The 17,382-nt window shown below is 39.9% G+C and overlaps 1 protein-coding gene across 3 annotated transcripts in view; it reads left to right on the top strand.

Annotated features, from left to right (window-relative positions):
- LOC127454816 (UTP--glucose-1-phosphate uridylyltransferase-like) overlaps nt 1–17,382 on the top strand; it is a 47,634-nt gene that overhangs the window by 9,460 nt on the left and 20,792 nt on the right. For all 3 annotated transcript variants that reach the window (XM_051722257.1, XM_051722259.1, XM_051722258.1), the window contains one exon: nt 3,939–4,046. In XM_051722257.1, the coding sequence (XP_051578217.1) occupies nt 3,939–4,046 (108 nt within the window). The remainder of the gene's footprint in view (nt 1–3,938; nt 4,047–17,382) is intronic.

The following is a 17,382-nucleotide window of genomic DNA, read 5'->3' as shown; positions in this document are numbered from 1 at the left end:
CTATATATTTATCTCATTAAATCGCAGCTTTTGTGGTTAAATAATCTCAATGGGACATTACATGATTTTAATTTGTGCGCTGAATGTTTATGTTATGACATTCGTGAGTCAGATGGTATCGGTTTTTGGTATCGGAGCATTTTTACGAGCACAAGTACAAATACATGAGCACGATATCAAACCCGATTCCGATAACAGTAACGGTTTCGGGACATCCCAAGTAAATACCTCCTTAAAGGAATAGTTCACCCAAAAATGAAAATTCTCTAATTATTCACTTACCCTGATGCCGTACCAGATGTGTATGACTGTCTTTCTCCAGCAGAACATAAATTAAGATTTTTAGAAGAAGATAGAGCTCTGTTAGGTCCTTATAATATAAGTACACGGGTGCCAGCACTTTGATGGTCCAAAAGTCATATTTAAGCAGCATAAATGTAATCCATGCGACTCCAGTCGATCAATGAATGTCTTCTGAAGCGAATCGATAGATTTATGTAACAAACAAGTAGAGTTTTAAATGTTTTGATTCTAGACTGCAGTGTTTCCTTATGGTACCATATTGTTTTTTTTTTTTTTTTTTTTATCCTCTTTTCTCCCCAATTTGGAATGCCCAGTTCCCACTACTTAGTAGGTCCTTGTGGTGGCGTGATTACTCACCTCAATCCGGGTGGCGGAGGACAAGTCTCAGTTGCCTCCGCTTCTGAGACAGTCAATCCGCACATCTTATCACGTGGCTTGTTGTGCATGACAACGCGGAGGCTCCGCATGTGGAGGCTCATGCTACTCTCCGTGATCCATGCACAACTTACCACACGCCCCATTGAGGGCGAGAACCGCTAATCGTGACCACGAGAAGTGAGTGATTCTACCCTCCCTAGCAACTGGGCCAATTTGGTTGCTTAGGAGACCTGGCTGGAGTCACTCAGCACGCCCTGGATTCGAACTCGCGACTCCAGGGGTACCATACGGTAAAAATCAGACTTCACAGTCATCATGGTGACAAATACTGTCCCACTTCATTAAACAATGACACCTATAATCACACCAAGCCATTTACTTCCAGATGACATATTAAAATCCATGCCCTGTTTACTTAAAGTACAATAAGTTGATGTGAAGATAATTATGGCATTGTGAAGCATGAGTTTACATAGTTTTATGAAGACAGCCATGTGTATGCATATACAGTTGAATTCAGAAGTTTACATACAACTTAGCCAAATACATTTAAACTCAGTTTTTCACAATTACTGACATTTAATCGTAGAAAACATTCCCTGTCTTAGGTCAGTTAGGATCACTACTTTATTTTAAGAATGTGAAATGTCAGAATAATAGTAGAGTAGAGAATGATTTATTTCAACTTTTATTTCTTTCATCGCATTCCCAGTAGGTCAGAAGTTTACATACACTTTGTTAGTATTTGGTAGCATTGCCTTTAAATTGTTTAACTTTGGTCAAACTTTTTGGGTAGCCTTCCACAAGTTTCTCACAATAAGTTGCTGGAAATTTGGCCCATTCCTCCAGACAGAACTGGTGTAACTGAGTCAGGTTTGTAGGCCTCCTTGCTTGCACACACTTTTTCAGTTCTGCCCACAAATTTTCTATCGGATTGAGGTCAGGGCTTTGTGATGGCCACTCCAATACCTTGACTTTGTTGTCCTTAAGCCATTTTGCCACATCTTTGGAGGTATGCTTGGGGTCATTGTCCATTTGGAAGACCCATTTGCGATGAGCTTCAACTTCCTGGCTGATGTCTTGAGATTTTGCTTCAATATATCCACATAATTTTCTTTCCTTATGATGCCATCTATTTTGTGAAGTGCAATAGTCCTTCCTGCAGCAAAGCACCCCCACAACAGGATGCTGTCACCCCCATGCTTCACTGTTGGGATGGTGTTCTTCGGCTTGCAAGCCTCACCCTTTTTCCTCCAAACATAACGATGGTCATTATGGCCAAACAGTTCAAATTTTGTTTCATCAGATCAGAGGACATTTCTCCAAAAAGTAAGATACTTGTTCCCATGTGCACTTGCAAACTGTAGTCTGGCTTTTTCTTTGGAGTATTGGTTTCTTCCTTGCTTAGCAGCCTTTCAGGTTATGTCGATATAGGATTCTTTTTACTGTGGATATAGATACTTGTCTACCTGTTTCCTCCAGCATCTTCACAAGGTCCTTTGCTGTTCTGGGATTGATTTGCACTTTTTGCACCAAACTACTTTCATCTCTAGGAAACAGAATGCGTCTCCTTCCTGAGTGGTATGATGGCTGTGTGGTCCCATGGTGTTATACTTGCGTACTATTGTTTGTACAGATGAACGTGGTACCTTCAGGCGTTTGGAAATTGCTCCCAAGGATGGAGGTCCACCATTTTCTCTCTGAGGTCTTGGTTGATCTCTTTTGATTTTCCCATGATGTGAAGCAAAGGGGCACTGAGTTTGAAGGTAGGCCTTAAAATACATCCACAGGTACACCTCCAATTGACTCCAATTAGCCAATCAGAAGCTAATTGGCTAATTGCCTAAAGGCTTGACAACATTTTCTGGAATTTTCCAAGCTGCTTAAAGGCACAGCTAACTTAGTGTATGTAAACTTCTGACCCACTGGAATTGTGATATAGTCAATTAAAAGTGAAACAATCTGTCTGTAAACAGTTGTTGGAAAAATTACTCATGTCATGCACAAAGTAGATGTCCTAAATGACTTGCCAAAACTATAGTTTGGTATATATGAAATCTGTGGAGTGGTTAAAAATGAGTTTTAATGACTTCAACCTAAGTGTATGTAAACTTCTGACTTCAACTGTAGATTGTCACTTTACAATTTATCATGTAAATGACAAGTGTTATTTGCTGTGAGTGTGTCTCTAATTCTACATTTAGAAGCAGCAGTTCACATAGTTCCCAAGACAGCAACTTGTATGCATACAGATTTGTACATGTCCTAACCAAGTGCGACTTGATAAGGCAACAAGCCAAAAAATCTCTTTGATGTACTAGTTTTAACCAACAGCTACAGGAAATTTTTTCAGTTGCTTGATTTCTATTTCTATAGCATCCCTATGTGTTGCCCTGACCACAATGAAATGTCATTGGCCCAAAATCTGCACTAACTGTATAGTAAACATCAAAGAAGTTTTTGTTGACTATAATTGGGTTACGTTGCACAACATTTTAACTCAGTCTGGACAGACACTGTCACTGGAATTTGTCATGTCACTTTTGGTTAGTAGGACAAAATGAGTGCGTTTACATGCACTGCAATACACTGATAACTACCAAAAATCAGCTTATTTAAAAAATCTAACAATGCAAGAAAAACATGAGACTGGAAATCATCAGGTATAGGTGTTTTCATGCAGAGTAAGTCGGGTTAATGGGCAAAAATCTGTGTGTCAATTGGAGGGGCCAACTATGTCTTCAATTGTTCCATTTTCATAGAAAAACAATTTAAAAATAAAATATACAGATGCATTTCTTCAATAAATGCATCTTCAATAAAATTGTGAGGTAGTTTATGTGGGCGTCATAAATATATTGTTAACATTTTATAACTTTCGTGAATAACATTAACATGAAACATTACTGCATTATACAACACTTAACAGAGATAGTTATATGCAACTGAAAATACATTAAAGTAGTTCTAAATGCCATGAAAGTTTAATTTAATATATTTGAGTGTTGAACTACTGAAAAAGGTTTATCAGAGGTGGCCTTTGTCATGTGTCAAGTATCTTTTGTTTCTGAATTCTGTAGTAATTATTTTACAGTTAACAGTCTTTAAAAAACGGACATTTGACTGTGCCACTAAAATGTTTCACTTAAGGGCATGAGCATCAGTGTAGAGCCTTGTCCACAGAAAGAGGGGACAGTCCTGTTTTTAATGAGAAATATGCTGAATTACTAATTCATTTTGCTTACTCTCTTTTACAGGTGTCTAAGAAGGACTTTGAAGGCTTTAAGAAGTTATTCCACCGATTTCTCCAGGTGAAGGGACCTTCGATAGAGTGGGCAAAAATCAACAGGCCTCCTGAGGACTCTGTAAGTTCAGCAAAAGATTTAATTGTTTCTTACGTTTACTTACACAAGACTGATCTAGCCCAGATTTAATAATTATGACTTTAGACCTATGAATGCAATACATGTGAAAGTCAAGTGAAGATCTGTATGCAGTTCAAGATAAACCAGTAAAACAGGGAGACAAATGGAATGGCACTCAGAGCATTTGCTTTTAAGTCTCATGTGTGGGCATTAATATCACCTCAGGCTCTGGGAATTGGCCAGCTGTGATTAGAAACTGCCCACATTCCAGCATGAATTCATTTTTTAATTAGTACTGTATTGAATTTCTTATTTGAGCATGCTGGGAATAAAAGTGGGTATAAGTACAGTAAAAGTAGCTATTAGCCTGTGTGTGTGTGTGTGTGTGTGTGTGTGTCTGTGAGAGAGAGAGAGAGAGAGAGAGACAGAGAGAGACTATTATCAAAGCTTATTTTGACATTGATTTGTATCTGTGGGCAGGGGAGTTGTTCATGGTTTCTCTGCCTTACCAAAAGTGTTCTTTTGATTTGATTTGGATGTGTGTGTCTGTGTGTATTAAGGTTTCACATAATGAATCCAGTGTCAGTCTGTCTTCCTTCAGTCTGTGATGATTATGCAATGCTGTCTTAAGTTTGAGCCAGAAGCCCTTTCAACAACAATTTCAGCTCCATAAGGAACCACATGCAAGCAGTACTAGGAAAGAGTTTCATTTATGAATAGAGGAACCCATAGGAAAGAAAAATTACACATGAGATCTCTTTATACCTCCTTTGATTTTCTTAGATAGCAACAAGATTAAATGGAGAATAAATTCTTGCTTAACCTCATGCGATTCAGCGTACACATGCGTGTACGTTGCATTTGGGCTTCGCTATTTGCACTGCATATTTTAATTTAATTTAAACTGAGTCACATTACACAACAACAAGCAGGTGATTTCCGTGAAGTGCTTCTACAGGCACAGGGCCAACAAAAGTGCCTCTGGTAAAAAACCTCTTTAATTTTTTTAATTGAAACATGTTTGGGTTTAAAAAGTAGCATCTCTAGTTTCATTTTATGTGCCGCTTTAAAAATTTCATCTGTTTTTGGTGCATCAGTGTGATGATAAACATGATGTACACATTAATTCTACAAAAGTTGAAAAAACATGTTAGTTATTTTGAATAACTTTCCACATAAACAAATCTGTGGGTTATTTCACTTCATTTTAAAATATATTTTGTTATTTTATTTTGTTATCACTGTACAATGCAGTTCTATTCATTAACATTAGTAAATACATTCCTATATTCACTGTGCGTTTTCACACTGAGAATCAATTGGTTCATCCAAAAGCTGAAAAATGTTGCTTTCAGAGGCTTTATATGGAGTTATATGGAGAATATGGAGAAAATAAGGTGCATTTTGAACTGTTCTGAGACCAGTGCAGACAGACTGCACACTGGAGGTTAAGTCATTCACTAAATAGGGAGCAAGGGGCATCCTATAGCTTTCCATGCAGCCAAGTCCGTATACTCCTTAAATCCGACCAAAAGTTCGGTTTCAGGCTGCAGATGATGTTTGGACCACTCAACATGTTTGGCAAACATGGGACAATAGTAATCAGTACAAAGATTCAGAATTTATGCAAAATGTTATTTTAACATGGTTGGCAGTGATTGGATGATGCTGGCCAATATTTTAAATCAGAATTATTTTTATTTAGCTTTACAGAAAATCAGATGTAATGTTTGTAACGTCTCAAAAACATGAATAACCAACACTCCTGGAAACATAAATAATTTGATTTAAAAAAAATCCGACTTTATATTAGGGCTGGGCAATAGGACGATGTAATCAGATATCAACGTCTTACAAAGATCCCAATGCTGATTGCGAACAGACGTTTATTGACAATATTGGGAAATGGCAAAACCATGTATCTGGGAAGTCGCCAAATATATTAAACAGTGGCCAGGGTGTGAAACTAGCACCCGCCACCGCAAAATGCAACAAGGCTGAATCAAGTTCACAAGCTCCTTGTCATAATGCAGGTATTTCATGCACGGGTAATTTTGCTCATCAACCCGCAACAGGCGGGTGAAGTCTCGGTGTGACAAGAAATGCTGTTATTTATAAAGTCACGTGCTTGAAGAAACACACTTTATTATATTTTTAAGAAAAGACAAAAATAGCCATCATTGCTCATGTCTGATTTGCTGTTGGTTCAGAGGCATGCAGCACGAGCCTGTCTTGTGGAAAAGAGTTTTCACTCTTTTTCTGTCTCATTCGTCTGAAAATTGTTTGCAAGAATATTGTCATCTATAAGAATGCTGCAAATTATATCCGATCATCTCAGGAGGTGCTGTGACTTTAGTTCACTTTATTTCCATGCGGTTGGCATGCATTGTGAACACAGCAAAATGCACACAGCAGTCACGCTACACAGTCTGAACTGACTGTCCGTACGCGGCCTAGATTTTCTCGACACGCGGACAGTCCTTATCTGTGCACATCGTCAACACATGCGCCTGCCGTTGAATGTACTAAAAAAGCATTACAAAGCAGTCATAGTGTGCTTGCGTCCAACGTTTTCATATTCACAAGTATACTTTTAAAGGCTGAACGCTCACCTGTGTGCATGGCAATACGGAACGCTGGGAAGAAAAAGTATACCCAAGCCTTTAGCAATCAAATTTATCCTCTGGAAATAGTGAGAAAGAGATAGACAGATGTAGATGGAAGCAACGAACACGAGAAGCATTATTCCATATAATCTGTATAATATCCAATCACCTGATTGTATATTGTCTCTCTCATTCTCTCTACGTGTGTAGCAGCGAGGTTTTGACAGATTGTTTCATTGACCCTCCCCAACAGAGAGATCTGCTGTGAGGAGGTATAGTTGTGTTTTATGTGTAATGTATGTGTTGTGTCATGGGGTGAGGCATGTGTGCTGATCCATGTTGTCTGCAACCTTCAGTCTTGATACCTGAACAGGATATTAAATGTCTCACTCCAGTAAATCCTGTTTAAATCCAGCGAAAATACTAACCATCCAACTGAAAAGACTAAGAATTACATTTACCAGACCTTTGTGTTTGCATGTGTATACTGTAAGTAACACATATAGTGTGTATTTTAGAGTAATGGAATCCAGAGTCAAAAGCACAACTGTTTAGGCTTGCCCTCTGGAAATCGTGCAAATAGATGTTCACAGACCTTGAAGGCGAAAAGAATAATATCTCTCATTTGTATTGAGAGTATCCGTTTATTCCATTCTCTTTTTTGTTATTGCATATTATAATATTACATCGCAATTTACAGTGCAGCTCTGCCCTAGGGTTAGGTTTGAGGAATCAAGGGGATATATCTAAATTCCTGCTTTATATATGGGTCTTTGAGTTTAGGGCTGTGCATAGAATGGAATAATAACTAAAATATTTTTTTCTGTTTCTGAATATTGTGTAGAGTACACTGTATAACGCCTACAATAAAAAAAAAAAAAAAAAAAAAGTGAACTTGAATGCATTATTTCATGTTAAATGCTTTAAACAGTTGTATGCTACATTTTTGTCACATGACTGAATTACATTTCATGTGTGTGGCATCCTGTTATCATTTTGTAAATAAATACAGTTCTCCATTCTTAATTCAGCTTTGTGTAAAAATGTCTTTCATTTTGGCAGTTCAATCAAATAATGACTCAAAGAGAGATTTAAAAATTGTGGCTGATATTACTTGTAGTTCATTGTCACACTGGAAATAGAGATAAAGAGATAACTTCGATTAATCATTTCAGCCCTACACAGTGTAGTGTGCTCCGTATTATACTGCAGATTTTGGCAAGTGTACATTAGCAGGTCATCTGGGCACTATGCATACAGGAAGTTTGTATACTGTGCACAATACTACTGTATATACTGCAGAACTAGTGTGAGTATTATGTAAGTAGTATACTATTCTGAACGTAGGGAGAGCATGCATTAGGTTTTGGCTGAGTACCAAGGGTGTACTCACTCTGCTTGCATAATACATTGATTCTATCATTTTAACAAGGACGTGTGTGTGTGTATGTGTGTGTGTGTGTGTGTATGTGTGTGTGTGTGTGTGTGTGTATGTGTGTGTGTGTGTGTGTGTGTGTGTGTGTATACACGTACGTGTGCGTGTGTCATTTTGAAACTTGAGACCATTTTTGACAAAAATGAACATGTTCATTCATCCACCCAGTGTCTGATGGGTGTATAAGGGCCAACCAGTCTTACCAGTCTACCCGTGTCAACCAGTTTCCTGTTGCTACGTGCCAGTCAGCATCTGGATTCTGATGACATTTTGTCTTATGTTTGCTTCAATAAAGTCTGATGTTGTCCCATTAGAAATATAATAATACCCTGTGTTCACAGTAACATCCCATATTAACATAAATGCTTATCATGGTGAGTATTATTTCAACAATGTGTTTTTCAAATAATTAGTGGATCCAGTCATCATTGAAACTTTTGCCTAGAACTTTTACGCTGCTTTTATGTTGAGTTCATCATGACTACATTTTACCTCTTTGTCCCACCCAAACCAACTTAACCTAAGGGGCCGTTCAGATCCTACATGTCCTTGTGCTACAAAAACGCAGGGCAACAAATAGAACAGAACGCAGGTGTAACTCGATGCATTTTAAAAGTTTAAGTTCTTTTTAACTTGACACAGCATCTAAAAAACTTGGCGTTAGGAAGTTACAGCATTTTTTCGAAGTTCGTCAAGCTTAGCATCGAGCTTAGAAAACAAATGTTATTCCTATACATTTTAATGTTGTATGACATTCTCTAATAAAGAGAAGGAATAAACTCAACCTGCTATTCTATGATGGCATGGATGAATAATAACTTCCAAAGATGCAGTTGCAGTAAATTCAAGTTTCTTTTTTAATAAGCTCATATATAAACTAAACAATACATGGATGCCTTTTATCTAAAGAAACTTACAGTTGGTTACTTTAAAGGATACTTCCTGTGAAACATCTTTTCTTTACAGAAGAAGGACTGTTGTGGTACCATGTGATTTGCCTGATGGTTATACCATGGTACATGTCCAAAAAACATGATATATTTTGACATCTTTTTGTTTTGGTACCTTTTAGCTGTTGTTAAAGGGATAGTTCACCCAAAAATAAAAATTATCTCATCATTTACTCACTTTCATGCCATCCCAGATGTGTATGACTTTCTTTCTTCTTCTGAACACAAGCAAAGATTTTTTAAACAATATCTCAGCTCTGTAGGTCCATGCATTGCAAGTGAATGGTGACCAGACCTTTCAAGCTTCAAAAATCACAAAGGCAGAATAAAAATAAGTTCCAGTGGTTTAATAAATGTCTTCTGAAGCGATGCAATCAATTTGGGTGAGGAACAGATCAATATTTCAATCCTTTTTTACTATAAATCTCCACTTTCACTTTCAGATTTATAGTGAAAAAGGACTTAAATATTGATCTGTTTCTCACCCACATCTATCATATCACTTCTGAAGATACAGATTTAACTGTTGCGTCATATGAATTACTTTTATGCTGCCTTTATCTGATTTTTGGCACTTGAAATATCTGGTCACCATTCACTTGCATTGTTTGGACCTAAAAAGCTGAAAATTCTTCTAAAAATCCTAGCTTGTGTTCTGCTGAAAAAAAGAAAGTCATTCACATCTGGGATGACGTGAAGTTGAGTAAATGAGAGAATTTTCATTTTTTAAGGACACTGAAAGAGAATCGGGACTCTCAGCTGGCAGCCTCAAAGTCTGATCACTGTAAACCGCAAGCGATGCACACAGCAAGACATGCATTAACGCATTTTGACTAAGACAATCAACATCATTGCCACAGGCACTTAATATAAAGACTGATAATGGCGCCGCAGATGGCCGCATCGGTGTGGAGCTCTCCAATTCTTTTGTTGTTTTTGTTTGTTTGTCCTGTGTTTAATTTTTTCCCAATCAGTTTTACCAGAGACAAACTGCTGAACATTCGGCAGCACATACCAGACAATCTTTTCCTGTTTTTTGACTATTTGGACGTTTTGCTGGACATTTTAGTCGGAGGCGCAGCTGTGTTGTTTAAGTGCGCTATCGAGAGCCAGCGCACTGGTCAAGCTCCGACAGCACGGCTTTCGAACAGTACTGACGAGTATTCATCTTGTGAATCTCCGCTCTCTTCCTAACAAAACGGATGAACTACATCTCCTTTTCAAACTCTGCTGCCTTGTGCTTCAAAGAAACCTGGCTGAGTGAAGCCATTCCGGACAGCGCATTACATCTGCCGGGGTTTCAGCTGTAAATGGGGAAAACAAGAGGCAGTGGAACATGCTTTTACATCAATGAAAGTTGGTTTATAGATGTAACAATGTTAAAGAAGATGTGCTGTCCTAATTTGGAGGCGCTCTTTATTAACTCTAAGCCTTTCTATTTGCCGCAGGAGTTTTCCTCGTTTATTCTGGTGAGTGTTTATATTCCTCCACTTGCGTGCGTGAATGCAGCGCTGCAACAGCTGGCTGATCAGATCACAGACACGGAACAACAATACCCGGACTCACTTATTATTATTCTCGGCGATTTTAACAAAGAAAACCTCACCCGAGAACATGCCCCACCAGGGACAGAAATAAACTGGACCACTGCTACACAACATTAAAAGATGCATATCGCTCTGTCCATAGAACAGATTTGGGACTCTCTGATCACTGTCTGGTTCGTCATCTTCCAACCTACAGGCAGAAACTTAAATCAGCTAAACCTGGGGCCTGGGTAGCTCAGCAAGTATTGACACTGACTACCACCTATGGAGTCACAAGTTCGAATCCAGGGCTTGCTGAGTGACATAAGCCAGGTCTCCTAAGCAACCAAATTGGCCCGGTTGCTAGGAAGGGTAGAGTCACATGGGGTAACCTCCTCATGGTCGCGATTAGGGGTTCTCGCTCTCAATGGGGCGCGTGGTAAGTTGTGCGTGGATTGCGGAGGGTAGCATGAGCCTCCCGTACTGTGAGTCTCCACGGTGTCATGCACAGCGAGCCACGTGATAACATGCATGGATTGACTGTCTCAGAAGCGGAGGCAACTGAGACTTGTTCTCCACCATCCGGATTGAGGTGAGTAACCGCGCCACCATGAGGACCTACTAAGTAGTGGGAATTGGGCATTCCAAATTGGGAGAAAAGGGGATAAAAAAAAACAAATTCAGCTAAATCTGTAGTAAGGACTGCAAAGAGATGGACCAATGAAGCAGAGTTGGAACTACAAGCCTTTGACTGCACTGATTGCAGTCTTTTTGAAGCTGCAGACACCAATCTGGACGAGCTCACAGATACAGTGACATCATATATCAGTTTCTGCGAGGATATGTGCATTCCTACTAGGACTTATTTAACATTCAAAAACGACAATCCATGGTTTACAGTAAAACTCAGACAGCTTCGTCATGCCAAAGATGATGCTTATAGAAGCGGGAATAAAATATTGTACAATCAGGCCAAAAACACACTGACTAAGGAAATTAAAATGGCTAAAAGCAGCTACTCTGAGAAGCTGAAAAACAAGTTGAGCTAACGACCCTGCATCAGTGTGGAGAGGCCTGAAAGACATGACTAACTTCAAGACACCATCCTCCAACACTGTAGGGAACCAACAACTGACTGATGACTTGAATGTGTTTTACTGTAGATTTGACAAGCCCAGTCTCACATCCCACACCCGTTTTGACCTTCACTTCACACAAACACCAACACCTCCCCCCCCCCGCTAATCAACCTGCACTTAAGGTCTGTAAAAAGAAGGTGTGCCGGGTCTTCCAGAAACAAAAGACAAGGAAAGCACAGGGCCCAGATGGTGTTTCACCCACTTGTCTAAAATCCTGTGATGACCAGTTGGCCTCCATCTTCACATAGATTTTCAACAGATCACTGGAGCAGTGTGAGGTTCCCTGTTGCTTCAAACACTCCACTATCATCCCTGTCCCAAAAAAAACCCAAGATCAGAAGACTTAATTACTGCAGACCTGTCGCTCTGACGTCTGTGGTCATGAAGTCATTTGAGAGACTGGTGTTGGTCTGCCTGAAGGACATCATTGGACTCTTTCTAGATCCCTTTCAATTTGCTTATAGAGCAAACAGGTCTGTAGATGATGCAGTCAACATGGGATTGCATCATATCCTGCAACATCTGGACAGACCAGGGACATATGCAAGGATCCTTTTTGTGGACTTCAGTTTGGCTTTCAACACCATCATCCCAGCTCTACTATGGAATAAATTAACCCAGCTCTCTGTTCCCACAACTATTTGTCATTGAATAACCAGCTTTCTGATGGACAGCCAGCAGCTAATGAAACTGGGGAAATTCACTTCCAGCACATGAACGATCAGCACTGGTGCCCCCCAGGGATGTGTGCTCTCCCCACTACTCTTCTTCCTGTATACCAACGACTGCAATGCCATGGACACCTCTGTCAAGCTCCTGAAGTTTGCAGATGATGCTACTGTCATCAGCCTCATCCAAGATGACGATGAGTCTGCATACAGAAGGGAGGTTGAACGGCTGGCTCACTGGTGCAGTCATAACCTGGAGCTCAACATGCTCAAAACAGTGGAGATTGTTGACTTTAGGAGGAACACTCCAACATTGACCCCACTCACCATTCTAAACAGCAATGTGACAGCAGTGGAGTCATTCAGGTTCCTGGGCACTACCATCTCACAGGACCTGAAGTGGGAGAACCACATTAACTCCATTGTGAAAAAGGCCCAGCAGAGGTTGTACTTCCTTCGCCAGTTGAGGAAGTTCAACCTGCCACTGGCGCTGCTAATTCAGTTCTATTCAGCAGTCATTGAGTCTGTCCTCTGCACTTCAGTAACTGTCTGGTTTGGTTCAGCTACGAAATCGGACATCAGAAGACTACAAAGGACTGTTCGGACTGCTGAGAGGATTATTGGTTGCCCCTTGCCCTCCCTTCAAGAACTGTACATTTCCAGAGTGAGGAAAAGGGCTGGTAAAATCATTCTGGACCCCACTCACCCAGCCTACTACCTTTTTGAACTGTTGCCTTCTGGCCTGCACTACAAAGCACTGAGCGGCAGAACCGTCAGGCACAAGAACAGTTTTTTTCCTCAGGCCATCCACCATAAGAACAGTTAAAACTATACTATAATTACGTGCAATACACAGCCTAGTCAGTTATATTATTTAACATATCCTACCTCTTCTGCATTACATTCCCTTGCACTATATATAACATATTTGTATTTGTACATACTATATGTATATTTTTGTCTTATTGTGTATTTCTATATGTATTTATATTTATATTAGCTTTTTATTTTTATCCTATTTTTATTTTTATTTTTATTCAGTGTTGAATATTGTTGTATTGTTTGTGCACTGGAAGCTTCTGTCACCAAGAAAAATTCCTTGTGTGTGGAAGCATATTTGGCAATAAAGCTATTTCTGATTCTGATATGGATTCACTCTGTATCTGCTGCACATAGAGAGACAGTTTAAAGACTGATAGTTGACTTTTCATCTCCTGTCTTTCTTTCTTGTGATCACTGTGACTTATGGCTCTGAGCACCTGATGGCTTGAACTGAATAAGCATACTTGCGTGTCTGCTTGATCCACAACTTACTTTACTTTAAAACAGACACATCTGTTTTTACTTCCCTCTCTATCTCCCCAATTTCTCTATCTCTCTCACTCTCTCTAGCCCTCTTTCCCTGAGAAATGTGATGACCTTGGTTACATCATGCTCTCCATCTGTCTCTGTGTTTAAGCCATGGAAATATGACTGCGGGTGATAAAGATTTGTCAAGTTATTTTTATTTGTGTGGCACTTTTCACAATACACATAGTTTCAAAGTAGCTTTACAGAAAATTATTTTGTAATGTCTTAAAGTCCTCATTGAGCAGTTTCAGTGAAAATCATGCCTTAAAATTATTTGTCTGTGGCAAGGAACCCAAAACTCAGGATGTTAGTTAATGGAGAAAAAAAAAACCTTGTTAGAAAACTGGTTCAGCCGGGGGAGCTAGTTCCCTTCTGGCTATACATCATAAACATAATGCCAATATTAGTTATCAGTGTGTAATACAAGTTGAATTTGGTGGGCAGTGTTTAAAACTAAAGTATATTGATTTAACTGTAAGATTAATGATAAGGTGTCTTTGAAGTCCATCCCAAATTGACTCTGGAAATGCACATAATGTAAATATAGTGTTCTTTGTTATTTTACTGATGAAGGCTTTAGTTGGCAGTAATTTATTGTCTATTTATTCAGTTTTATGAGAAGTGTTACTCACTGTTTGATTTGATTTCGGTTGATTGCATTTAATTATAGTCATCAGCCTCTATTTTTGTGGTCATCTGTTCAGTTTTTGTGAAAGTTTCAGAAAGTGGGTCTTTTTTTTTTATGAGTAAACCTTAGGGTGCTTTCACACTTGGTTTTATTGCTTGGACCGAACCCGAGTTCATTTCCTCACCCCGGCTGGTCTCTGTTCACATCGTATTGTTTGTGTCCGTATACCGCAGTTCGAATTGTGTCATCAATGTACGTACAATTGGCACCTTTATACCACTGAAACTAGGAAACAATTAAATAAGACGTCAGCTTCACGTGTTATTAAAGTATTCATTACTTTGGATTTACCACCATGGTTATCTGAGTTACTGTAGCCTTTCTGTCAGCTCGAACCAGTCTGGCCATTCTCCGTTGACCTCTCATCAACAAGGCGTTTCCATCTGCAGAACTGCTGCTCACTGGATGTTTTTTGTTTTTGGCACCAATCTGAGAAAACTCTAGAGACTCTTGTGCATGAAAATCCCAGGAGATCAGCAGTTACAGAAATACTCAAACCATCCCATCTGGCACCAAAAATCATGCCACGGTCAAAATCACTGAGATCAAATTTTTTCCCCCATTCTGATGATTGATGTGAACATTAACTGAAGCTCCTGACCCGTATCTGCATGAACTTATGCATTGCACTGCTGCCACATGATTGTCTGATTAGATAATCGCATGAGTAAGTAGGTGTACAGGTGTTCCTAATAAAGTGCTACGTTAGTGTATATGAATGTGGTAATATTTAATTATTATTATACAACATTTGTTTCCAGTCCTCTACACACTTTTCTTAATCAGTGTTTTTTTTTTTTCTAAACATCCAAATTACTTGAATTATTTATTTATTTATTTTTGTTGAGAAAACTAACAAAATTGCTTAAAACAAGTTGTAAAAGGGTAGAAGGAAAGGAGGAGGCGAGAACCAGCTTATTGATATAAATAATATTTAATGATTAACTAAAACAAAAGCACAAACACATACAGGTGTCGGACAGCTGTCCGTAATCCTCTCTCTGTCGCACTGCCGTCTCTAGTCGGCTTTTAACTCTCTCGGGCTAATCAGCCCAATTAGGGGCCGGGTGTGCGGAATCACGACCCGGCCCTGCCCTCCACCCTGCCACATTCCTCCCCCGTTCTCTCAGGCCGGGGAGGGAAACAAAAAAAAAAGGTGGCACCTACATGCCGTGACAGCGATCGTGCCAAATTAACAAAACATTTAAAAAGAGAGGGAAAAGGCCAACACGGAGCGGCAGCGGGAGAGAGAGAGAGAGAGAGAAAAAAATTATAATTTACTTGTCGGTTCTTCGATACGCTGTAGTCCGGTCCTCGGCCACTCCTCCACCCTCTAGTGGACAATAGCCACGCCTCCCCAGGTGGATCGGAGGCAGTCCTCCGGCCCCTGGTGGATGGAACGCCCTGCCGTGTTTTTGGTGGACGGTAGGGGTCTCCCTCGCCCCTGGCAGCAGTAACCGCTCCAGGTGGTTGGTTGGGAGCCCCTCCTCCCCTCGCGGTCGGCGGCCGTTCCTCCGCTTCCAGGCGGCCGGGCTCCTCCGTCCTCCGGCGGATGGCCACGGCTGCTCCTTTGGGGTGGATGGTAGCGGTGAGAACTCTACTACGGCGCATCCCTCCTCTTTCCCGGGTTTTCGGCACCAGTGTAACAGGGTAGAAGGAAAGGAGGAGGTGAGAACCGGCTTAACGATATAAATAATATTTAATGATTAACTTAAACAAAAGCACAAACACACACAGGTGTCGGACAGCTGTCCGTGACTCTCTCTCTGTCGCACTGCCGTCTCCAGTCGGCCTTTATCCCTCTCGGGCTAATCAGCCCAATTAGGGGCCGGGTGTGCGGAATCACGACCCGGCCCTGCCCTCCGCCCTGCCACACAAGTATTTAAAAAATAGATATGTTCCAATGGGGTAAGAAAAAGGCAAATATTTGATCTTGCTCTGGATACTATTTATTCTTTTTTTATAAGAAAACTCCACCATTTTTCTGAATGTGGAAATGTTTTTGCTTTCTGGTCTCCAGTGTTTTAACTTGTTGTTTTAAGTTGATGTGTAGTGTAAACTGTCAAAACAAGCATGTGGCTCCATAATGCTGATACTTTAAAGAGTCTTAAATACCGTTCAAAGTTTAAGAGTGGGTTGAATATTCAAAGATATATACAGAGGTTAATTACATTGATATCATTAACTACTTTGAGTTGTTATGATAGCCAACTGTACAAGTTGAGCCTGAACTCCTTTTTACTCCAACTAATGCATAAAATGATTGTTGATTCCATCTGGAATGCTCGTATTTATAGTTTCTTATGGAAACCAGAACCAGAAAACCATCCAGCAGCTATTGGAATCATCATGGCGGCTCCAAGTGGTTAGTCAGGAAAACTGTGGAAAGACAGAAGAACTAGCTATATTGGGTCTAAAATGTAAGCTACTCAATATGAACTTGATATTGTATAAAAGCAGTATCACGCTAGCTAACGTGCTGTTGTATTGAATACCATTAACTTCTGCCAAATCACAGGCGTGCTTATATACCTGACTCATCAGTGTTATCTCAGCTGCCTTGTTGTGCCCATTGCACCCAGCCAGCTTAAACAGCCATTTAAATCGGTTTTCTTTCCTTTTTCTTCCAAATAACCATCCATCATCTCTTATCGCCTTCCTCTGCTTCCCTCCCACTTTTTCTGTTGATCCGCAGTCTCAGCAGTGGCTGTTAATTCAGCTAACCACTTCTATTTGTTTTTGCATTTATGTGAAGTATATTGTGTTTGCATGTGTTTGTAGTTGTTTATTGTGTCTGTAAACTGATCTCAGTGATACTGGAAGATAGGCCAAGGCGATATGCAAAAAATATTTCCACAATATTATTATTAAAGCCCATTATATAAACCAATGGTGCCCAACCAGTCGATCGTGAGAGTAAACTGCACTCTGGTTTACCCTCTCTCTCTCTTCACCATTCCCACATGTCTCAGAC

The sequence above is a fragment of the Myxocyprinus asiaticus genome, chromosome 17 (assembly GCF_019703515.2).
Source record: "Myxocyprinus asiaticus isolate MX2 ecotype Aquarium Trade chromosome 17, UBuf_Myxa_2, whole genome shotgun sequence".
NCBI classification, from domain to species: Eukaryota; Metazoa; Chordata; class Actinopteri; order Cypriniformes; family Catostomidae; genus Myxocyprinus; species Myxocyprinus asiaticus.
The sequence above is the reverse complement of the archived record's forward strand: the minus strand, read 5'-3'. Positions and strand labels throughout refer to the sequence as shown.